We start from the raw sequence: 24,824 nt of genomic DNA on the forward strand, positions 1-24,824 counted from the left end.
GTTTCCCCTAATCTGAGGCCCAGCTCTCTACCCACTATTCCATCTAGCTGCCAGACTTGGCTCCTTCCAAATTATGGGGAGAGGGACCCAATCTTAGGAGAATTAGGAGCCCCTTGCAACCTGAAGGAGGCAGTTTTAAAACCAATCATATAGGACGTCCTGCTTCTACTCAGTAAGGAAGAAACTTAGGGAACTAGTTTCCCAAGAGGTGACACAGGATGGGAGCATAAACAGGCTCCAGACAGGTTTAGGTAAATTCTTAGATGCAGATCCATGGCAGGTTATAATGAAAGTTAGGGATGTTTGGGGATGTCCCTAACATGTGTGATGGTATCAGGTGGTGATCCTAGCTTCCAGCAAATTTCTCCTTAGGTGAAATTAGGAATTTGGCTTGGAGGGAAGGTGAGGCTGACCCTGGAGGGTGTTAGTCATATCCTTAGGATCTCCCACTCTCTACCTATCCAAGCAATCCCAAAGTGTTTTCTTCCCTCTGGGGTGAAGGGCTGGGGCCACCTTTACAAGCCGAGAATCTCCTGACCCACAACCACCCTTTTGGAGACACCAGGGAACTCCCTGTGCAGCTAATCCCAGGGGAGGGACTGTACCGAAACTAGAAAAACTTGTCCCTGACCCAAGTAGATGCTGGCCTAGAGGGGAACAGAACTTTTGTGATGGCTGTCTATTTTTACAGCTAAGGTCAAGGAAAAATGGAAGTGTATTTTTTTTTTTTGACAATGACCATTAAAGAGGGTGCTTAGCCTGAAGTCACACTGGCCATTCCACTAGCTTATTACCCTCTCCCTCCCACCCCCAACCTGTCTTTGGCTCAATCTGACTCTGACTTGGACCCTCCCAAACTTAGGTCTAGATCCCAGTCCTCCAACTTGGTAAACTTTCCTGTAGCCCTTGAAATGGAAAGGATAGAGGAGGTAATAAGCATTTAGGGAGGGAGGGAATTTGTATTTATTAAGCACCTATTATGTTCCAGGTCCTGTGCTAAGCTCTTTATAAATATTATCTCATTTGAGCTCATAAATGCTATTAGGATTCCCAAGCTGAGGAAACTGAGGAAGACAGGTTAAGTGACTTGCCCAGAGTCATACTGAAGCTGGATTTGAACTCTGGTCTCCCTGATTGCAGGTCTAGTACACTCTGCCATCCAGCTGCCTCTAAGACTGAGAGTTGACCATGGTCACCAAAGGAAATGTGCAATCAGGGATGTGTCTTGACATTTTAGGTGGGTGGTAGCTCCGAATCTCTTTTACACCCAGAGACTGTATTTTCCGGAATTCTACAATTGGAGCTTCATTCCCTATGTGCTGCCCTCTCAACTGCTTGAAAATCCAAATCCCCAGGAAAAGAGCACATGCCTAAGTCTGTAACACCAATAATGTGACTGAGTTTCAGATGCTGCCTTGTTTCTTTGACAGAAAGAAAGCTGAAACGCAGGAGAGCACCAAGGGCCTGTGATGAAGGGAGTGCCCAGTGGTGGGAGATGCAATTCAAAAAAATGGTACAGAGAGGCAGGGGAGACCCAGAGGACAAACCTTGCTGACATATCTCTCTGGCTTTCCTGATAAAGGCACAAGTTCCCCCACTCACTTTCTCCTTGAGAGTTAGGGTTAAGGACCTTGTTTAAAATCCTTGGGGACAGAGAATGGTGCTGATCTGGGAGGAAACCAGGTGGCCACTGAACTGTTTGTTTTTCCTGGGCACCTGGCACAGGACAAGATGCTTTACAAGCCTTAGCTGCCTCAGGGGCAATTTTCACTGCTTTGCCACCAGCAGACCTGGAAGAAGCAGGTAGGAGGGAGGTGGAGCTTACAGCAAGCTCCATTTCACTTCTGATGGGTTAATGGGTGGGGTTTGACCAGACCTCAGGGTTGGGAAGGTATAGTCCCTTACCAATTTTTCCACTCCTGGGTAGTTTCTGGCACAGCACACAGTCCTTTCAGTTTCCTCTCAGAATCTGTACACAACCTTCAGGATGGGTGGAGGATTTTTACTAGATCTTATAAACCTAAGACTTGAGCTCCCAGTTCTGGGGGCTTCCTGAATTGGAGTAACAGGACAAAAGTGACACCTGTTCCCTCCTCTGAAGGAATCTTGGTAAAGTAAGATGTACCAAAGGACTGAGCTGATGTTAGGATGGAGCCTTCCAGGAGGAGGCCAGGCAGGATGCTTCATCCTCCCCATTCACATTGTAGTCTGGGCTGCTCAGTATTTCAGGTTCCAGGCTCACTCCCTACCCCCAACCAAATTCTGCCCTAGGTAATTCCCTTTTTCTCTCTTCTGACTGTGAGATTGTGATCTTTTCTGTACATAACAGTACTCAAGATGCCCGTCAGAGAGATCTAAGATTCTTCAGATCACATGGAAACACTAGGGGAGACTCAGTTGTGGGTGTCACAACTCTGCCAAGCCTTGGAATCTTTCACCTGCTCATTACCCAGACTAAATGAAGCTGTGGATTCATTTTCAGAATGCCCTGTGGTCCTTACCAGAGATAAAGTTGATCCTGAGCCAGTTGCAAGTTATAGAATGCTTACCTACAATACACCCAAGGGAGTTTCCCTCCCATCTGGTATCCCTGTGTCTTTCTCAAAGACCATTCCTCCTCCCCATCCTCCACTACCCAGACCTGGATATTTTTCTATTATTGAGGCAGACTTAAGATTCCTTTCTAAACACAGACAAGGTTATACACAGAATGTTAACATTTTAGAGCACACACAAGGTCTGTACACATTTCTAAGGCCAATCCATATCCTTATCCCAGCTACCAGTGCAACTGACTAACAACTCATGACTTCTAGCTACTTAGCCATGTCCACTTCCACCCCAGTCAGGCTTAGGAGTTCAGCAGAAATTTGACCTATTAGAAAGAGGGATAATGAGATAGATGTACTCACACACCAAAGCACTGATATTGTCCTGATTCTGAATCAAGAAAACATATTATATAACACTGTATACAATTATAACTATATAGATATAGATGGATAGGGTTCTTCTGAAGTAGTAGAGAGAGCTATTCACCTGTGAGTTCTAGATCAGTCACTTATTAGCTATGTGGTTATGAGTAAATCACCTAATCCCTGTGTGCCTCAGTTTTCTCTCATGGACAAAATGGGAATAATAACCCTAATGGCCACTTTCTTATTAGCTTGTTCTATGGAAAGTTAGTTGTTAGTATTAGCCCATCTCCTTAGCACTAATGGTTTTCCCCTAGTGTTAGTGAAGTCTACAAACCATACAATACGCAGAAAAATCAACATTGTATTTATTACATGTGAGGCTTCTTCTACATGGAGTGGGAGGAGGTGGGGGTGGAGGAGAGTCTTTGGAAAGTGACAGCCATGTAAAAAAGAACATCAATAGGAGGATTTTTAAAAAAAGAAAATTGCAGATGACTCAAACAGTACGGGAAAGATACACTGTGGCAAGAAGGACTCCGCATATTACTAATGATAATTTACATGTGAAAAATAGCATACCATATATCATCAAGGAGACATATTATTTGAAAAACAGGTGCAGAGGTCATGTAGCAAGAACAAGAGATCACAGACGGACAGAGTGATTATTGTTCTGTATGCCCAAAATATTAAAAGACCAACTTAAGGAAATTCCTAGCTAAGTGATATAGTGGGTAGCATGTTAGGCCTGGAGTCTGGAAGACCTGAACTTAAATCTAGGCTCGGAGACTTACTAGCTTTGTGATCCTGGGTGAGTCAATTAACCTCTGTCTGCCTCTGTCTCCTCAACTACAAAATAGGAATCATAACAGTAGCTAGCCCACAGAGTTTTTGTGAAGATCAAATGAAATCTTCTCTACAAAGTGTTTGTCATATAGGAGGCACTCCTTTCTTTCTCTCTTTCCTTCCTTCCTTCCTTTCTTCCTCAGGTCATGAACAAGAGTAGCACAGAAACGAGAAGTCAGGAATAGGTCTCAATCTAATCTAAATCTACTTGAGGGACTGTCTCAGATAGAAGCATCAAAATATTTATATCCTGAGCCCTTCATTCTATAAGCCAAAATGTCCACAGTAGTTCCAGTGATATATTGCCTGATCCTTGCCTCAATGATGAAAGCCAGGCCATTATGAACCTGTGAAGGGAATCTTTCTGCAGGATCATGGTGGGGGGAAGGGGGTGATATTTTCCCTCAGTGCTCAGTAACAGCTAAGAGAGGATTCTCTTTTGGAAAAATTGCAAGAGTTCTCTTCCTTCAGTTGATCTAGAAGGTCTGCTCTTGCTTCCTGAAAAGCCACGGGGGAAAATTGACTGTGTATCTAAGAACCTCATAGGTTTAAATTCTATGGCCCCAAAGGGTTAGTGAAGAAAATAGATTAGAAGCAAATACTTCCAGTTTTCACATTTCTTAACCTAACAGTGAGGGTCACTCCCCTTGATTCTGCTTTCATTCCTGGGACAAAGATGCTGTTCAGCCAGTGCTGATGACTCAATGGCCAGATGCAAGCAAAAATATTGTAGAGATGGCACCTGGTACTGAAATCTTTTATCCCCAGATGCAGACTCCAACTTGAAATTCCTTCCCTCCCGAACATTCTTTACATGAGGAACATACAAGATTTCACGTGTCTATATCTTGGGGGAACAACCAGCAGTATGCTTGGGTGACTACAACTTTCTCATGAAAATCTGAGAATTTGAGAGTCAGAAGGGACTTAGATTAGAGAGCTCATCTATTTCAGCCCCACTGCCTACAGGTGGGTGACTATGTAAAACACCCACAAGGTACAGAGGAAGGAGCACTGATTTGGAGTAAGACCAGGATACAAATCTCAACTCAATTACCTGGGTCACTTTGGGCAAGGCATTTAACGCTTCTGGGCCTCAATTTTATTATCTGTAAAACAGGGTTTGGAGAAGGTGACTTTAAGGTCTCTCTTCTCCCAGCTCTATGATCCTTAGGGCTAAATCCAAATGGTCAGGAAGTTCTTCGTTAAGGTATTATTCAAATCTCTCTTGCGTGAATTTGAGATTCTCCCCCCCCCCTTCCCGAGGAAAGTGTCTAGCATCTTTTTCACACAAGCTCCTCCCCACCCCAAGTATAAACTGCCTAGCAGCCCTCTCACACAAGCTCTTTGATGCAGTCAAGCCCTAGAACAGCCCCCTCCCCTTCTGACTAAACAACCTTGGTGTCTTTTAGGTGGATGTCTTTTTCTCCCACTCCCCACCCCCTTCCCAGGCCCATCTCTCCCCGCTAACAGCAGGTATAGATCCCGAGGGAACCAGAGGAAAATGCAAACTCTTAAACTTTATAGACTACAAATTCCCTCCACTCTTCCCCCGCCCAGCCCCTCAAACAGCCAGATTCTCAGCCTTACCAGCCAGGCTCAGAGAATCTAACTCTCCAACTCCAGGGTAAAAACAGCAGATAATGGGCGCTCACTCAGATGCAAATGTCTTCCCGGACAAAGGGGAAGCAGACTGGCTTTGGGGCACTTTCTTGTAAGCTCTGACCTTTCCGCGCACACACAGACCCAGTAGATTAAATACACACATGGATGGAAGGATAACGCAGCACCCGCAGACAGTCCAAACGTCCCCAGTCCCGTGTCCCCCCCTCCCCAGGGAAAGGCGAGGGCATTATTATTCCACTTAGCGGGAACTGTCCGACAAAGTTTTCCTCAGGCAGAGGAGTTTTGGAATTTCCCCGGGACTGGGCATTCCGGGACCCGAATTCTGCATAACAAAAGGAACAATGCCCCCCCAAGCCTCCATCAGTCAGCGTTCTCGCTTTCCCAGGGACCCTGGGCCACTCACTCAGAATCTCCAATTGCCTGTTCCTGCAGTGTGCCAAGGGCCAAGCTGGGGCCAGGCTCCGGGGGCGAGGTAGCGCTCGGCCGATGTGGGCTAGTTAGCACTTCTCGGGGCTGGACAGCCCCTCTCGTGCGGCAGCCGCTGCGCAGGCAGCTGGAGCGCCGCAGCCATGTGAAAGGCGACTCCCGTGCCAAGATTGGCTCGCGGCTGCCGGGGATGCAGCCGCCACCGCCACCGCCACCGCCAACGCTGCCGCCGGAGGCTTAGAGACAGCCCAGTTCTCCCGGAGCCAGGGAATTGTATTCTCTGCTTTTTACAGGCGCTTCGAGACGGGGCTGCGCGGGGTCCCTCCCACTCCTCAGCTCCCCGCCCACAGACCCCACCGAAACCGATTCAAAGGGATTATCCCAGCCCCCCGGGCATACAGACGAGCCGGACCCCCACCAGCCCCTACCCCAGCCCCTCCAGGGCCCGCCAGTCAGAGCCGGACGCCTCCTTCGATTTCTTTGCAACCCAAAGCTAGCCACCATCACTCCAACAGTAAAACAGATTTGAGACGGACCCCTCTTCTCTCCAGGAGCCCCATCCCACCTGTTCTGAATTCTGGGAAGCACAGAATCCCCTCCAGCCCTTGGGTACGTAAAAGAACAAACCTCGTTCCCAAGGGATGAAAATTACACCTCCCACTTTTGCAGAAGTGGAAGGAGGGGGTCCACGGGTGTGGAATGCTGAATTTACGGTCAGATTTTTTTTCGATGCATTGGTCTCTAGTTTGCAGATTTTTTTCCTTTCTCTTATGTAAAAAAAAAAATCCTTAACAACTTTCTTATAAGGCATAGTTTTGGGATGGGAAGCAGAAAAGGTATACAGGAAGAATTTTAGGTGATGTAAAACCAAAATATATTTGTAAAATTTTTATTTAAGAAAAAAGTTGAGGTAGGGGAGACAGTCTAAACCCTCAGGTTATCTCAAACTTTTACCAAAAGCAGTGCTTTGAAGCCAGTGGGGAGACTTACCTGGCTTTTATGGAACTCCTATGGACTTGGAAGGTAACTTGCATGCTATCTAGTCAGGTCACTTGTTTTTACAAATGGAGAAACTGGGGCTCACTGAGATGAAAGGAGGACTACTAATGAGCCTTATTATTTCAAACAAAGCTTGTAGTCTTTGTTGGACCTTAGGCTCCCACCTACTATTCTGACTGGCCAAATTCAATATTTGCAAATACAGGGTTTCCTTAAAGGAGGGCTAAGGGAAGAATTGATGGTGGTTGTCACCAGCGCTGGGCAGTAGCTGTAGGGTTTAGTATTTTCATACCCTAAATTAGGACTGAGCAGCATGGGAGAGGGTGAGGATAAATCAGGTGTTTATGTGGAGAGTTATACTAGACTTAGATTTAGGTGACCTGGATTTAAATCCTGCCTCAGACACTCAATAGCTTTGTGACTATAAGAAAGTCACTCTTCCCCTCAGAATCTGTTTCATCATCTGTAAAATGAGAATAATAAAACTTTTACTCCCTATATCACAGGGTTGTTGTGAGGAAAGAGCTCTGTAAACCCTAAAGCCCTATATAACAATGCTATTTTATTGTTCTGAAAATGGACTGATTTCAGTGATATGAGAACTGACACATTGATCACCTCTATGTCCCCTGGCCTAGATCCAGTCTCTGAACAGAATCCAGAGTAATTTTCTGGCAGCATCTCAGTTTAGAGACATCCTCCAACAACCTAAGCAACACTTTAATGACTCTTCCTCCCCACCCCCATGGATCCAAGGATTTACATAAATTCATCTGGAACTGTTTATATTCATTAAAGATTCCATAAATTTATTTCCTGCTTGGGTGAAGTAAGATGTCTTGAAATTTATTTTTCAGATTTCAAGGAGGCTGTCCTGGTACCTGGGATTTAGGAAATCAACCCCTGTCTCCCTCTTCAATTTCTCCATGAGAGATTACCACTCAGCCATGAGAACAGGTCAACAGTGAGCACTTAAAACAAGTCTGCAGAACGTAAAAAAACAAACAAACAGATAGGGTCTATCAGGACACCTGGTTTTACCCCCTGATTATTCCAAGGAGTGACCAAAGATCCACATAGAACCCAAAGTCCTCATCCTGGCATTCAGGCCTCCCATTACCTGGCTCCTACCCATCTCTCCTGGTGTAGCACTATTCCCTATCATGCAAACATTTGCCATCCCAGGTCAGCTGGGCAACCCAGTGCTCCTTGAACTTGACATTAGGCCTCTTTTCACTTAGGTGCCTGCAGCCTGTGCCAGGGAAATATTCCCTCATATCTATATTCCCGGCTTAAGGCCCAGCTCAGGAGCTTCCTCTTCCAAGAAGCCTTCCCTCACCCTGCTCTTGCTCTCTCCCTTCCCACATTATTTTCTATTGAATTTCTCTGACTATAGAATCGCAGACAAGGGTGAGTAGGAGTCACCTAGAACTGGAACCAAGAGCCAGTCACAGCTAAAAAATCAGCAAATGCTGCAAATCAGGGTTGGACTTATTGTTTTCTTGATGGTCTAGGCTTTGGAAAGTGATGGGAAAACGTTAATGGTGAAGATTAAACTTAAAAGTGTGTTCAGGGTGTATTTTTAATCTCTCAGAGAGGCAGTTGTTAAACACTTACCAGCATACACCCCTGGCTCTAGAGCTGTAAGACACTTCAGAAGCTATCTGGATCAACCTTCCCCCCCACCCCCATTTTACAGATAAGGAAAGTGAGGTCCAGGGAGGCTCTGAGTATCTGACTCCCAGTAAAACCAAAAAACTCTTTTAGGAGTTCTAGGGTAGTAAATGCTGTGTTTTTATATTTTCTATTCCCAGTGTCCAGTACATCAAGTGCTCAATGTTTGTTGGATTAGCAAGGTTACAAAGGTAACCTTGTATTAATTTTGTGACTCACGTGTTTTTCTCTATCTATAAAATGGGGAAAATAATTCCACTGTACTAAGCCTCACAGAGGTTTTCTGAAGATCAGATAACAGAACAAACATGAAAGTCCTTTGAAAAAAGTCCTATGTGCTATACAAGTGTAGAGCGTGATTTCTTTCCTTAGATTGGAATCTTAAATGTTCTATTTGTCCAAATCTTCCTAACAACCAAGAGTATCATTGCAGTGACAGCCACTGTTGGGAGGAGTGGGATCAGATGTTTGGGAGGGGGAACCCTGGAAAGAATAGGGACTGGAAAAATAAACATTTTGTAACGGACCCAGGGAGGTGAGGGAGATATTGGAAACCTGGCAATTGCCTTCCTAGAAATCTCCAAGAGCCCCAAGGTCAAGTACCTTGGCATTTATTGCTTTAAGATTTGCAAGACTTTTTTCATTTTATCTCCTCAATAACCTTGTGAAGGAGGTGCTATTACTATTATCCCCATATTACAGATGAGGAAACAAAGACAGAGAGAGGTTACATGATTTGCCCAGGATGAGTTAATAAGTGTCCAAGGTCGGATTTGAACTTTGTTCTTCCAGACTATAAGTCTACCATGCTACCTACTATGCTACCTAGCTGCCTTGTTGCCTACTGCCACATTGCCAATACCCTTTGCCTAGCTCTGACATTTCTGCTGATCCGTGCTTCTTACTCTTCAGCAAGCCAGAGGATCCCCTTTGGGGAAATCTCAGAGAGCTGCTGCAGACATTGAATAATCTCCTAAAGTCTCAGGAAAGGTTTTTTGAGCTACACCTGCAAACTGTATTTTTTGGAGGGATATATTCTTGGAACAACTTAAAAAAACACACACACACAACTTTCTGGCCTTTCCTCTTTCCTGCCCTGGGTTGAACCTGGGATCTACAAGCAGGCCCACGTAATTCCTGGCCTATCCCAGTGACAGGCTCACCAGGGCTGGGTGATGGACGATGTGTGTCTGCAAAACTGCTCAGCCTCTGCTGGTGGGGAACCTCTTCCTTCCTGCTGTCCAGCTGCTGCTCATCAGCCCAAGCCCCCAAGGGACAGGAGGAAGGACACCTGGAATGGGATTGGCTAGGGAAGGGAAGAAGTCTGCTCTGTAAGGCAAGGTGGTCTTTCCTATTCCCCTCTCCAAAGTCTCTTTCCTGCTTCTTGAAAATGAAACCAGATACTATTTAGAGGAACTACCTGGAATCATAATATCTTCTTCTATCTGTGGGGAGAGTCTCATAATGGACGACTTTTCTTATGTGAGGGTGATATTCCTGACCCACCATCAAAAGGCATACTCCCTGGCCTAGCCTTCCCTGGCCAAGAGCACTCATTTGTGAGATACCTCTCTAGGCTCTTGATAATCTAATAAAATAAACCAGGATTAGGGTTCAGTGAATGACTGGGCTTTGAGTGTTGCTGGGTTTAGGGTTCAGTCTATAGCCATAGAATACAGTTGTTCTCTGTGGGAAGATAACAGGTTCCTTCAAGGATAGGAACTGTAGGACAGGAATGTTTTTGCTTCTGGTATCTTCTGCAAAGGGTATTCCTTAATCCAACACAAAACTGAATTCAGCAGGTCCTTACCTGCCCTGTCTGTCTTATAAATGGGTCACAGATTTAAAACTAGAAGGAGCTTTGGAGGTCATCTATCACAACCCCCTCATTTTAGAGATGAGGGAACATAGATAAGATAAGTAACTTGACAAAGGTTACAATAGGCAGCACAAAGATCCAAAGCCAGGTCCTTCGATTACAAACAGACCACCTACCTGCAACTAGGATCTAGTCCTTGGTTGTGCTGGTAAATGTTTAACAACTGTCCCTCCCAATAAGAAAATGTACACAGGTATACTTTCAAGTTTAATCTTCATTATTAATACTTTTCCATGATTCTCCTAACTCTGTACTATCATCAAAATAGCAAATCACTACCTGATTTATAGCATTTGCTAACTTCCTAGGTATAAATGCTTACACTGAAAATTTAACAATTGGCTCTTAGTCCCTACAGGCAGGCTCCAGTACAGCACTGGTCTAGTCCCTGGGGCAGTACCCTTATCCTGGAAGTCAGTCACAACAGGGAAAAGTTTGCTCAGCCCTGGATGTTCCTACAGAAAGGAATATGGTAAAGTCTTCCAGGTCAATTCAACAAACATTCACTGAGATCCTACTATGTGCATAGCACAGCGCCAATCTCTTAGAATGCAAAGACAAAAACCAAAATATCCTTGCCCTCTGGAGACTTCCTGTGTACTGGAAGTACATATACAGAGATGTACACATGCCATATATACACATGCATACACAGAGAAACAGATATTACATGCCAAGTCATGGAACATGAGAAACGTCGAGTGTGAGCTCTAACAACTGGGGTGGGGGTGGGGAAAGGCCTGGTATGGTTGATACAAGAATTGTGTTTTCAAAATAGAAGGAGTTTTTGTTTGTTGAGTTCTAAATATTTCTGGACATGTGTAAGTGATGGACTGAGAAGAGTCTGGCTGTGTGCTGAGCATGAAAGGTTTGTCTTAGCATTTCTCAATGCTGCCTGTGTCCCTTCAACACATAGGCATCTCCTTCAGCCTTTTCCCACCAATTGGCTCAGACCAATGTAGAATGAATGACTCCTGAGGCCCAGAAGTGTCTATAGCCAGAGACAATGTGGTACAGTGTGGAAAGAGCATGAAATTTGGGGTCAGAGGACCTGGTTTCAAATCTCACCTCTCTTGTTTAACTACCTGTGTGATCTTGAGTTCCCTAGGACTCAGTTTCCTTATTTGTAAGCAGTGGTTGGACTAGATGATTTCTAAGATCTTTTCCAGTTCCAAGTCTATAGACTAAGTAGGGCTATGATGGTGTTTCCAGTGTGGGCTGGGGATACCTCTAGACCTAGGAGGATATACCTCTTCCTGCCTGTGCTTGCAGTGAAGCGGGGCTTCCCAAGGCCTCAGAGGATATAGCAATACCATCTGCCATACCTTGTAAAACTCAACCCTTGCTTCCTTCCACCTCCTCTGATGTTACTCTATGCGGCTGAATGGAGTTGGAAGAATTAAAAAATGAAACAAATAAAACCATACAGACTGCATCTATTACAAATGTCTGTGATCTGGGTCCTTACTGGAGCAAGGCAATTCCCCTTATCCTCCCTAAATTATTCTCTGTCCCTCATTCCAAAGTTTCTCTTCCCTGGCCAAGCTTCCTATTACTCGCTTTCCCTCTCCCCAGCTCCTCTGCTGAGGATCTCATTTCTTACTTCACCGCCCCCACCACCCCAAAAACTTGAGGCCATTTGCTAAGACTTTTCCTATCACAATGCTCTAACACCTTACCACCATAACACCACTACTTCTTCACTTGGTTCTGGTGTACACCCTGCCCCCCATTTCTGGAATGCTTTCCCCTCCTCCACTCTTGACTACTGACCTCCCTGGCTTCCTTTAAAATCTCACTATTTACAGGAAGTCTTTCCCGACCTTTCTTAATTCTAGTACTTTCTCTCTGAAATATTTCCTACTTATCTGGCACATAGTTTGCTTCATATCTATATTTGTTTGCATGTTATCTCCTATTAGATTATAAACTTCTTGAGGGCAGAGATGGTCTTTTGTCTCTTTGTGCATCCCTAGTATAGTGCCTGGCACACAGTAGGCCCTTAATATATATTAATTAAATTTATCCAATTGATGAAAAGTTGGCCCTTTTCCTTTCTAAGGCTAATCTTTCTATGTTGTTCAGTCATGTCTGACTCTTTGTGATCTCATGGACTTTTGTCCATGAGGTTTTCTTAGCAAAGATTCTGGAGTGGTTTGCCATTTTATTCTCCAGTGAGAATCGAAGCAAATAGGGGTTAAGTGACTTGCCCAGAGTCACACAGCTAATACGTATCTGAGGCTAGATTTGAATTCAGATCTTCCTGATCCCAAGCCTGGTGTTCTATCTACTTCCAAACAATGTTACTAAAGCACAGGTCTAACCCCCTACTTGATAAACTCCAGGGGCTCCCTGTTACCTCCAGGATCAAATTATGCTCCTTTGTTTGGCATTTAAAACTCTTTACAGGGTGGCCCCTTCCAATCTTTTCAGTGTTCTCGTGTATTCTTAGTCCTTTCCATGAACTCTGTTGTCCAGCCTCACTGGGCTACTTGTTGTCCCTCACTTAGGATGGATGGCTGACCTCCCAACTCTGCGCATTTGCACTGGCAGTTCCCCAAATCTGAAATCTTCTCCCTCCTGACCTCCTCCTCCTCCTCCACCCTCCTGGGATCTTTGGCTTTCTTGGAGGCTCAGCTGTACCTCCCTTCCTCCTTTGCAGAGGTGGGTGTAGAACACTGCCTAGTCTGTCAGACGGCTGATGTGTCGCTTGGTTTTGCTGAACTGTTTCTTTCCCCCTCTTTTTATATTCTTTGGTACAAGCAATGGCTCTCTGGCAGGGGGAGGGAGGCAGGGATATATTTGGAAAAGAAGGGGAAAATAAAAGATATCAATAAAAAAGATGCAATGATTAAAAAATAAGCTTCTTAAATGACATCTTTTACAAGAGACCTTTCCCAGTAACCCCAGCTGCCTTCTCCTCTAGGGTTACCATCCTTTTACTCTATACATGTTCTGCATGTACGTACCTACTTACATTTGTGTTGTCTCTCTCATTAGAATGGATCCCTCCTGATGACAGGAAAAGCTTTTGGTTTTTCCAAATACATTTTTCATTTATCCCCAGAGCTGACCTTGTAGAAGGAACTTAACAAAGGCTTCTTAATTGACTGACTGAGTGGGTTGATAAATGGGACAGTTTCCTTTGCTTATTTTTTACTCCTAATGTAAATATACAGCATTTACGTTTTTGAAGAGGTTAGTCCTGACTCTTCAGCTACATGATTAGGTTTGGTGATGTGCCTGTTTGACATGTTTGACATGACAGCTGCTCTTGCCACAGGGTCTTGTACTCAGACCCAAATGTTTGTTGGGGAAGCAGTGATGCAGAGAAATAAACAGTTTTCTACTTATCTGAAGCCTGGGGCTTATCTGTAGCAAATCTTATGATTAATTCCTTGTTCACATACAGGGCTTCACTTAGGTTTGTCTAGGTCTCCCCACTGGCAGGGTGATGTGCTCTCCTTGCTCTTAAACCACAGAGCCATGTGGAAAAGAGTGGTAAATAGTCACACTTTCAAGGAGGGAGTGAATGCTTGTCCCAGAGGCTCTGCTGAAATCGAACATTGCCAAATTCCTCTGTCCTTATGCTAAGACTCAGCTTGAGCTGAGACTTTCACTTAGAGTTTAAAAAGCAAGTTTAAAAAATTGCTGGGAAAACTGGAAGCAGTTTGACAGAAACTAGGTATAGACAAACATCCTACACCAAGATAAGGTCAAAATGGGTACATACTTTAGACATAAAGGGTGATACTATAAGCAAATTAAGGTACTATAGAACATCTTACCTGTCAGGTTTATGGATCAGGGATGAATTTACAACCAAAGAAGGGATAGAGAGCAATACAGGATATAAAATGGATACTTTCGATTATTTCAAATTAAAAAGGTTTTGCACAAACAAAAGCAATGCATCTAAGAAGGAAGCAGAAAACTAGGGAAAAATTTTTACAGCACATTTCTCTGATAAAGGCCTCATTTCTCAAATATATAGAGGACTGAGACAAATTCATAAAAATAAGAGCCACTCCTCATTTTATAAATGGTCAAAGAATATGAATAGGCAGTTTTCAGAAGAAGTCAAAGCTATCTATAGTCATATAAAAAAATGTTCTAAGTCATCATTATTAGAGAAATGCAAATTAAAACAACACCAAGATACCCCCTCTCACACCTATCAGATTGGCTAATATGACAGAAAAGGAAAATGATAAATATTGGAGGGGATATGGAAAAACAGGGACACTAATGCTCTGCTGGTGGAGTTGTGAACTGATCCAACCATTCTGGAGAATAATTTGGAACTATTCCCAAAAGGCTATAAAACTGTACATACTCTTTTACCCAGCAATACACCTACTAGGTTTGTACCCTAAAGAGATCAAATAAAAAGGAAAAGGACCTATATGTATAAAAATGTAGCAATTCTTTCTGTGGTAGCAAACAATTGGAAATTGAAGGGAGGGCCATCAATTGGGGAATGGCTGAAAAAGTGGTATAGGATTGTGATAGCATACTACTGTGCTATAAGAAATGGTGAGCAAACCTGGAAAGACTTATATGAACCAAAGAAGAAATAAGCAGAACTAGGAGAACATTGTACATGGTAATAGCAATATTGTATAAGGCTCAACTGTGAATGACTTAGCTATTCTTAGCGATACAATGATCCAAGACGATTTTGAAGGACTTAGTTATGAAAAATGCTATCTGCTTCTAGAGAAAGAAATGCATTTGAATGCATATCGAAGCATACTGTTTTTACTTTCTTTGTTGTCTTTTTTTTTTGGTCTGTTTTCTTTTGCAGCATGGCTAATATGGAAATGTTTTACATGACTACACATGTATAATCTATATCACATTACTTGCTTCTCAAGGAGCAGGGACAGAATCTGGAACTCAAAATTTTTAAAGATGAAAAAAAAATTTTTGGTTCCAGAGCTGCTTCCATATTCTTGGTTTTAGAACAGTTTTTAACACAGTATATGGATTTAGAAGAATGAAAATCGGTGAGTCAGTTTTGAAGTATTTACTAAGCAAACACTTTGGTCCCCTTTCATTTTGGTACAAAGCTGTGAACTCCATGAAACTTTGTAAAAGAAGAAATAAAGCAAATATTGAGAGAAAAATAATACTTAAATACGGAAACTTTTTTTTTGTTTGGATGTAATTGAGAAAAATAAAATAAAAATTAGATTAAAAAAATCTGAGCATGTTTAAAACAGCTTTTTGGGTGCAGGGGCAGGCACTTGCGCTGGGAAGGAGGGAGCTATCCATATGGATGCCTTAAAAACTCTACTAATTTGTACTTGTTTTGGGAAGAAGATTTTCAAAATAGTTCTCCTATGGGAAAGCTAACTTGGGTTTGTGTGTGAATTGTAAAAAGGCAAGTCTCCTGTTCCCTTTCCCAGCAGTGATGCTAGGTGTTAATTACAACTTTGGTGTACTGAGTTCCACCAGGATTTCTGCCTCTTCAGGCTGGCCCTATAGGTCATTGCTCAATGTGGCAGACCAGAAAAGGAATCTAGGTGGCATTGTGGAGCAAGCACCAGACTACATCAGCAACAACTGAGTTTAAATCCTGCCACAGATGCTTTTTGGGCTCTGTGGCCTTGGGTAAATCACTTAATCCCCTTGGCCTCAATTTCCTTATCCATAAAATGGTGAGGGGAAACAAGCTGTACTCACTAGCTCTTTTAGGTCCCTTTTGCCTCTAAATCTATGATCCTATGAAATAATGAGACAAAATGGGAGTAGTATCACCAGTGGAGTCTGAAGTGGGAATGACTGTATTTCTTTGTGTGACTGCTGCACTTTAACATTTATTCATGTCAGTTGTCATCAATAGTATCTTCTCCCACCTCTATTTCCTACTTGCCCCATACCAGTCTCTACCAATAAAATCCAACTTATTCTTTGAGGCTGACTCAAACCCTGCGTCCTGAAATCAAAACAGTAGGGACGGACCAGAGAAACCATCTAGCTCAACAGCACCCCCTGCCCCGATTTTTAGATGAGGATGCTTGGGTCCAGCTGAGAAAGGAAATTATTTGCCCAAAAAACAGCTAGTTACTGGCAAAGACATGGTTAGAACGCAGGTCTACGGTGCTGATACACTTTCTGCTACTTCCAAAAAAATAGAGATAATCTCAATCTGCAAGTGAGAGAAAGACCTCCTTTTATGTTCAACCGGTGCCTCAAAGTATGACCCAATTGCTTTGCTACCTTCCTTCATTTCTGTCCCACTCCCTCAAGGGAATGAGTTCCCAGTACCAACCAACTCCCAGATGGGAATCTACCTTTCAACATCTTTGAGTTCCTGATGTTTAGTTGGTAGTGTCTAGGGTACAGGGAAGCTCTTATCTAGCAACAACAGGCTGATAACCAACCCTTCTCCTGGAAACTTCCACCATTAAGGTCACTACTTTGGAGCTTTGTCCTCAACAGGCCCGCTTACAATGGTCTAGGAGATCTGAATGGTTCCTTCGGGGTAGGAAACTCAACTTCATATTCTATCTGTGAAAAGAGCTCTTTATTTTTGGCACGTTTCACTCACCCCTCTTCCAGACTTCCCTGTTTCTGTCAAAGGCCCCATCATCCTTGTAGTTATTCAGATTTAAAAACTTAGCATCATCCCTGATTTCTCCCTCTCCCTCACCCCACATAAAGCAATCAGTTGCCACATCTTGTCATTTCTGCCTCCACAAATTTCTTAATTCTACCTGCTTCTCTCCTCTCATGCTAGTTCAGGGCCTTCTCACTTCTGTCCTGAAGTATTGTAATAATAAACGTCCAACTGGTTTCCCAGCATGAAGACTCTCCCCTTTCCAAAGCCTCCTTTAGAGCGTGGCCAAAGTGATTTTCCTAAAGCACCAGTCTGATTATGCTACTTTCAAAATCGGTAAACTTTCGTTGCTTCCTATTTCCTCTAGAATCAAGTATAAATTCCCCTGTTCAGCTTTTAAAGCCCTTTGCAACCTATCTTTCTAGCGTTGTTATATATTGCACCTGTTTGCACACTTTTTGGTCCAACCAAGCTGGCTTTCTTGCTGTTCGTCGTACGTGATATTCCATTTCCTTCCCCATGCCATTGCACTGGCTGTTGCCCATGTCTAGAATGCCTTCCCTGCTCACCTCTGCCTCTTAGAATCCCTCATTTTCTTCAAAACTCAGCATGAGGCATCTTTTGTACCAGTAGCATCAAAGTGAACTGTACCTTAGGATCCCCGCAAGTCACAGGTCAACTTCAAAAACTCTATATTAATATTCATGTGTTTTTATTTAGTATGGCTGATTATTTCCCAATTATATTTTAATCTGACATCTCTGCTCTATGCTAGGTGTCTGGAACACAGTAGGAGGTTAATAAATGCTGGTGGGTTGATTCATTCTAGTTTTTACTTGCTCTGACTCAAGGCTCTGATTCCATCTTGACCACTCTTCCTGGTCCCTACAGAAGAAGGACTAATGACGCCAATAATGACACTTCCAAGAAAATTGTCAGCTGATGCTGATTCCTGGAAACGGTTCTATGCTTAGATCATCTCAGATGGTCTAATAAGATGATCAAAAAGCTTCTAGCTTTTCACAAATTGATTTTCAATCTCCCTCTCTCTGCTACCTCCATGCCTACCAAATATCTAATTATCCACAGGCTCACACACATCGACTGATGCAATCACAGTGCAGCAAGGACTAATTATACAACCCAGCTTGTTATTAAAGAGCCTGAGACTAAAAAAAAAAAAAAGAAAAGAAAAAATTCTCATCCCAGGCTTACCATTAACTGTTGTGGGGGGGGGGGGGGGGGGAGGAAAGGAACCTTGGGCAAGACAAAATTTCCTTGCATCTCAGTTTCTCCACCTATGAAAGGAAGGGTTTGGGCTAGATTATATCTAAAGGTCCTTTTCTTTCTTGTACATAGAATATTCAATGTGTAAAAATTTTACACATGGGGCAGCTAGGTGGTGCAGTGGATAGAGCACCAGGCTTGGAATCTGGAAGACTCATCTTCCTGAATTCAAATCTGGTGTCAGACACTTACTACTGTAGTTGTGTGACCCTGGGCAAGTCACTTGACTCTGCCTCAGTTTCCTCATCTGTCAAATGAGCTGGAGAAGGAAATGGCAAACCACTCCAGTATCTTTGCCAAGAAAACCCCAAATGGGGTAAAGAGTAGGACATGACTCAACAACAATAACAATAGTATAAGGAATTTGGGTAAAAAACATAGAATTAGAATTAGTGGAGCTGGGGTCAAATGCCCGCTCTGCTACTTGCTACCTGTGTGACTGGGCAAATAATTTAACTTCTCTGAGACTCAGAGGGTGAGAAGGACTGTCTAGATAACTTTCAGGGCTCACTCTAGTTCTAAAATCTATGATCTTATGAAATCTACCCCCTAAAGCAGGACAGGAGATATATCATGGCCAGACTATGCCAAGGGGTTTTGGGTAGGGAGTAAGGATCTGACCCCTCTCATGGACTGTGTTATAAAGGGAGCCAGTCATTCACAGATGACTTTCCTTAGGTCAGGTATTAGGGGAGCATCTCCTGCTGCTCCAGAAGAAATACAACAAAGCCATGCTTGTTACCTTTGGAGCAGCATACTCAGCTCTGCAGGAGTGGCCACAGAGCCCAGGAAAGTCTGAAGGTTAAAAAGATGTTAACAGTTATGGTGTGGTTATCCCTCCACCCCTGACCAACACTCTGTGCATTTAGACTTCTTTCTTTTCATCATTCTGAGATTTTTTTTTTTTAATGGCAGTTTACAAAATTCAGTAGTTCTAGCACCCTTATACAGATATCTTATCAATACCTTCTCCTGGGGGTGCCTCCCCAGTTGGAATACTGAATACCAGGGGAAAAGAGTAGAGCCTCCCCTAGACAAGGCCCTTTCACCCCTGGTTCCAAAGGTGGATAAAGACCCTGGCCAGCATTTAGAGATAGGAGAGCCCTATTTCCCATACTGCTCATAGGGTTATCTAGGAAGACAAGTGCTTACAGGTGTATACCTTGAACAGTCTGCTCACATAGAAATTCACAAACTCATGCTCCTTAAGAGCCTGACTGAGGGTGCTCTGGTTTCTCTCTGTTGGAAGTCTCCTTTCCTTAAGAGGTGCATAGCCTCCCCGTCATCCCCCCACACAAACACTGCTCCCCTCACTCCCTCATCCCACAAACTTCTCTTTTTCCTGGAGAATTCTCCTCTTCATGTAGGATCCCAAACCCAGACTTCCTGACTGTTGAGACCCTTTATCCAAGGAGTTTGGGTTCAACAGGGTCCTGTGGGAGTCTCAGTTGCTTTTTAGAAGGGAATGAAAAAGATGGGGGGGAGTGGTTTGATTCTAATAATACAGCTACCACACTGTACCCCACCGTGATCACACCTCTCTTCAGGGAGCTGGGAATATGTTAATTAAGCCTTAACACCCCTTCCAACCAGAGAAGTATTTTTAGACTCCTTTTCCAGGTGAGCCTCCTAAGCCTCTGACCCAGACAGCCCCCTTTCAGGTCCCTTGTTGTTCTAACCATTCTACATTCTCCCCTATGGTGGGGGGGAAGAGTGTAATAAGGGTAATGAGACCCTAAAGGGCATCTGTACCAATCCTTGACTTGGCCCGATGGGAGGGGCCAAGGCAGAGCCAAACCCAGCATTGCAGAATGCTTGGGAGCCTGGTGGCCTCTATTCACATGCGTACAGTGGTTCAGCAGGGAGTGGCACATGTGGGCAATGAACAGAAGTGCCTCTGCTCTGTTCCTTACCCAAGATTCTCCATTTTGTTTCTGTGCGTGTGCCCTGACTGTCTTCCACACCTGGCTCAAATCCTGGCTCAGACACTTACCAGCCAAGTACCCTGGGCAAGTCACTCAGCCACTGTCTGCCTTAGGTTCCTCGTCTGTAAATGAATGATACTGATAGCACCCACCTCCCAGGGTTGTGTGTTGTGTGAACATAAAGAGCTTTGCAAATTTTAAAGCACTATATATTATCTATTATGTATATACTTAAATATGTCCATGCTTTCTCTTCCATCAAAAAGTGGGATCCTTGAAGGCAAGGACGTTTCAGCTTTGTCTTTGGCACACTGCCTGCGAAATGCGTAACAAATACCTTTTTGATTGATGGATTGCTATAAGTATAGAATGAGTCTCCCATTTCAAAACATCCCTTGTAGTTGAAATTGTTATTATAATCAATTCTCTGACTGCCTTATCATCCATATGGTCGTAGACACAAAGAAGATACTGAGTCCAACCCGTTCTCTGAACCATGAATCCTATGTGATGTCCCAGTAGAGCAGGACATTGTAGCATTTAAGAACAATTACCTGATCAAAGGTGAACTCCAGGGCTACTTTTGCTTATATTTTGAGAGCCACCAGTCCTGGAGTGCTTCCACTCCAAACAGGAGGACTGTGGCATGGCTACATCTGCGGAAGGTACAGCTTAGTCTTTGCCTCCTCAAGAGGCAGCCTGACCAGTTGCAGAAAGACAGACTGAGTGAACAGATTAAAATATTGGAGTGATTTTATCTGGGAAGTCCTGAAATTCCATTTGTTTCTTTTTTTCTTTTAGGATCACCTAGTTCAAAGGTTCTTAGCTTGGGGTGCCCAGGCTGACTTCAGGGGATCTGTGATCTTGGATGGGAAAAAAGTCACATCTTTATGTCAACATAACTGATTTCCTTTGTAATCTTATATATTTTATGCATTTTAAAGCATTATTCTGATAAAGGGTTTATAGGCTTCACTAAATTGCCAAAGACCTCCATGACACAAAAATGGTAAAGAACCTCTGAACTAGTTCAACATCCTAATTTTACATAGGGAAACTGAGGCCCAGAGAGATGCAGTGACTTGTCCAAAGTTATGCAAGAAATAAAGAGCAGAGGCAGCAACTGAACCTGGTCTTCTGCCCTTAGACCCAAAGCACAACACCAAATTTCCCCACCAAAAACCAAGCACCGATAGTATACTTTCATCTTGAAGCAAGGTAGCACAAGAAATCCTGCAAATAGTATTGAGCACAGGCACCTTTGCCAGTTTCCTCCTACCTTCATAGTGTGACTTGATCCATGCGGGCTGGAGAGAGCTTTCTTTCCCCAGGGGGAGTCTTGGGATCTCCTCAAAAATCTCTCCAGCTTGTTTCGCTCAAGGGGCTTAGGAAAGCCCTGGGTAGCAGCTGGCAGCTCCTTTCTAGCTAGACTAGGTGGTGCTATCACCAGGTCCTCCCCCAGTTCTAAGGCAGCAGCTCCAGGACGGAACTCAGGGGAGAAGATGGAGGAGGGTGAGTGTGAGTGATGGGGGCTGCCAACCCAGCAGGTGCTAGTGCCGATGGGAAGGATAGGAAAAGCTTGTCTGGGAGTCTCTTTTAGCCTGTTTGGAGCCCCCCGCCCCCCTTGACAAGATGCCAGTTCTACATTCCACTCACCTCCCCACCTTTCCTACCCTGACACTAGGGCTAAGATGAGTCATAGAAAAAGGAACAGAGACTTCCAATTGGGTAATTGTTTTGGTTGCCTGGGCGCTGCTCCTATCTGGGTTTGGCTTTTTCTTCTTTTGATCCTTTGATGGTTCCCCCCTTCTCCCCCTTTCCATCTCTTTAATATCTTTCCTCTTTGACCCAAAGTCTCCTTTCCCTCAGAAGGTCGCCCTCAATCACTCCATGAGCCAGAGGCAGCGACAGGTGTCTATTCTCTTCAGGAGATCTCAAAGTACTTCAGAGAGCATTAATCCACAGACATCTGGGGACCTCTTGTCATGGCTGTACCCATTTCCTAGAGAGTTACATTCAGGGAGTACTCACAAGGGATGAAGTTTGCAAGTCCACTTCACAAGTTGGAAGAAAACCTGGAGCTGTTCAGACACTACTTTCTCCTCACTCTCTTCTCCCAACATGGTCTTTTACTGACTAACAAACAAACAGCCTTGTATATGAGAAGTGGGTGGATAGGTTCTCATCCAAAAAGAATGATCCATTTTATATTGGGCCTCATGCCACCTGAGGAGGGCACTCAGTCTATTTTTGGTGAGTGCCTTTTTGTGAATGTCTAATAGATACATAAGGGAGCTTGGGACAATTAAGACAAGAATCATGTGGGTGAGGAGACATCAGAAGAGAGACTGATCTAAGTAAACTGGGCTCTGTCCAAGGGGGTGGAGGATGAGGCTGGGAAAACCATAGGAGAAAGAAGTAGGAAGCAGGAACCTCTCCCCCAACCCCAGCCCTCTAGGCAGCACCTCTTCTGATCCCCACTGCTCCTGACCAAGGTCACAGGGAACTTGGATGAGACTCACATGTGCATAATCTGAGCATTGTCCTAATCTTAAGGCAAAGGCCAGGGACTGAAAGATCTCTTAGGAGCCATTGAAGTTCTAAGAACACTTAGAGCTTCACATCTTTATGTCCAATTCAAGATTCTATCAATAAGAGCTTAAGGACCTTTCAGGAGCCTGTAGCCTATCAGCTCTCTGCCTTTGTTGCCTATCTCACCTCTCTGATGCTTAGCATCTCTGTGACATCTCTTTCATTAAGGCATTGTTATTGTACTTTTTCTGGGTCCTGGTCTTGTCCTTGAGGAAAAGGGCCATATATTACATGTATTCCTTGTACCTCTGTAGCTTCCCAGTAGCTCATGGGCAGCTAGGTGGTGCAGTGGATAAAGCACCAGTGCAGGAGTCAGGACGACCTGAGTTCAAATCTCACCTCAGACACTTGACTCTCACTAGCTGTGTGACCTTGGGCAAGTCAATTAACCCCAATTGCCTCATCCTGGGTCATCTCCAGTCATCCTGAGGAATATCTGGTCACTGGATTCAGATGGCTCTGGAGGAGAAGTGAGGCTGGTGACCTGCATAGCCCTCCCTCACTCAAAACAAAGTCAAATGCAAGTCATGTCATCATTTCTCTGATGGCACGGTCTTCTTCGGCAACGAAGGACGAACTCACATGGTAGCTCTCGGTACAATGCTGTGTTGTCATTATTGTTCAGTCATGTCTGTTCAGTCATGTCATATCTGACTCTCTGTGACTCCATTTGGGGTTTTCTTGGCAAAGATACTGGAGTGGTTTGCCATTTCCTTCTCCAGCTCATTTGACAGATGAGGAAACTGAGGCAAACAGGGATAAGTCACTTGCCCAGGGTCACACAGATAGTAAGGGTCTGAGGCCAGATTTGAACTCAGGGAGATGAATCTTCCTGACTCCAGGCCCACCACTCTAGCCACCGTACCACCCACATGCCCTACAATAGGCATTCAATAAATATTTGTTGAGTGGATGGGAAAGTCATTTCCCCTTTATGAGTCTCAATTTCCTCATCTGTAAATGAGGAAATTGGACAAGATGAGCTCTAAGGTTCTTTCTTGCTCTGGGATCCTATGAATATTCCTCCTCCTTAGGATTCCATCTTTCTCCCTCCAGCTGCCCTTACTGGGTGATTTACCCAGAGTTCACCAGGATACAAACCTTAATGTAGAGATGAGGGGGCTGGCACCTTGACTGGCTTCAATGCCTTGTCACGAGGGACAGCCCTGAGGACTGGGTGCCCCCTCAGATCAGGTCAGAATCCAGACGGAACAGGCTTAGGAAAGTGGTGAATAACCAATATCTTACCGTCTGGGGAATCTGGATTTGGATGTCACTGGTGCTTTCTAAGGGTAAGCTGCTCCCCTCTTGGGAAGTCTCAAGGTATTTCTGGCTTTTCACAGAAAGGGAAAAGAAGTCCTTGCCTGCCATCTTCAGCTCTACCATGTGGTGGCTGTCTCCGTTCTGGTTCTGTCATGGGAAAGAAAACAAGGAAGGAATGTTGAAAAAGGTCTTGGAAAACTGAGCAAGGTTTTTTCTTTTATTTTGTTTTTAAATGTAGGCAGCTTACTTGTTAAGAAATAATAACTACTAGTATTTGTACAAAATATCTCATAATTTTATATATATCTTATCTCACTTGATCCTCACCTTAACTGGATGGGACAGATGGGGAAGGTATTATTAACCTCCTTTTTGTAATTGTGGAAATGAGCTCAGAGGTGAAGTCCAAGGTCACAGAGGCATTTCCAATTTTCCCTTGGAGGGTCAGGGTGGTTGTGGTAGCATAGTCTATCCAAAATGCTTTTTGCGGTCAGTCCCATACTCTCTCCAATTCAAGATTCTATCAACAAGAGCTTAAGGACCTTTCAGGAGTTCATGGTAGTTAACTTTCCGTGAGCTGCTCCTTAAAGATTAGGAGTATCCTCTAGTTCCTAGTATCTCTTAATAGCTTGCTAATTAAATAAGTAGGAATATGATAAAAAGTCCTTCAGAAGGATTTATCATGAAACTGAGCTCATTACAGGGGGGATAGACCTGGGTTTGAGCCCCACTTCTGACACATTGTGTGACCCTGGGCCAGTCACTCTACTGGCAGGGCCCTAGGCAGCCCTTTAAGACTGTAAGTTATACCAAAGATACCGGAT

At 43.9% G+C, this 24,824-nt stretch overlaps 1 protein-coding gene across 6 annotated transcripts in view; it reads right to left on the bottom strand.

Moving 5' to 3' along the window:
* Positions 1–24,824, bottom strand: part of GPSM1 (G protein signaling modulator 1) — a 137,873-nt gene that overhangs the window by 12,443 nt on the left and 100,606 nt on the right. For 4 of the 6 annotated variants that reach the window (XM_072632949.1, XM_072632953.1, XM_072632954.1 and 1 more), the window contains exon 11: positions 23,986–24,147. In XM_072632949.1, the coding sequence (XP_072489050.1) occupies positions 23,986–24,147 (162 nt within the window). Of the gene's footprint in view, positions 1–5,793; positions 6,096–21,424; positions 21,858–23,985; positions 24,148–24,824 lie in introns of those variants that run through there. The other 2 variants (XM_072632951.1, XM_072632952.1) reach the window with 2 other exon arrangements.

Source organism: Notamacropus eugenii, chromosome 1 (genome assembly GCF_028372415.1).
Source record: "Notamacropus eugenii isolate mMacEug1 chromosome 1, mMacEug1.pri_v2, whole genome shotgun sequence".
In the NCBI taxonomy this organism is placed as follows: Eukaryota; Metazoa; Chordata; class Mammalia; order Diprotodontia; family Macropodidae; genus Notamacropus; species Notamacropus eugenii.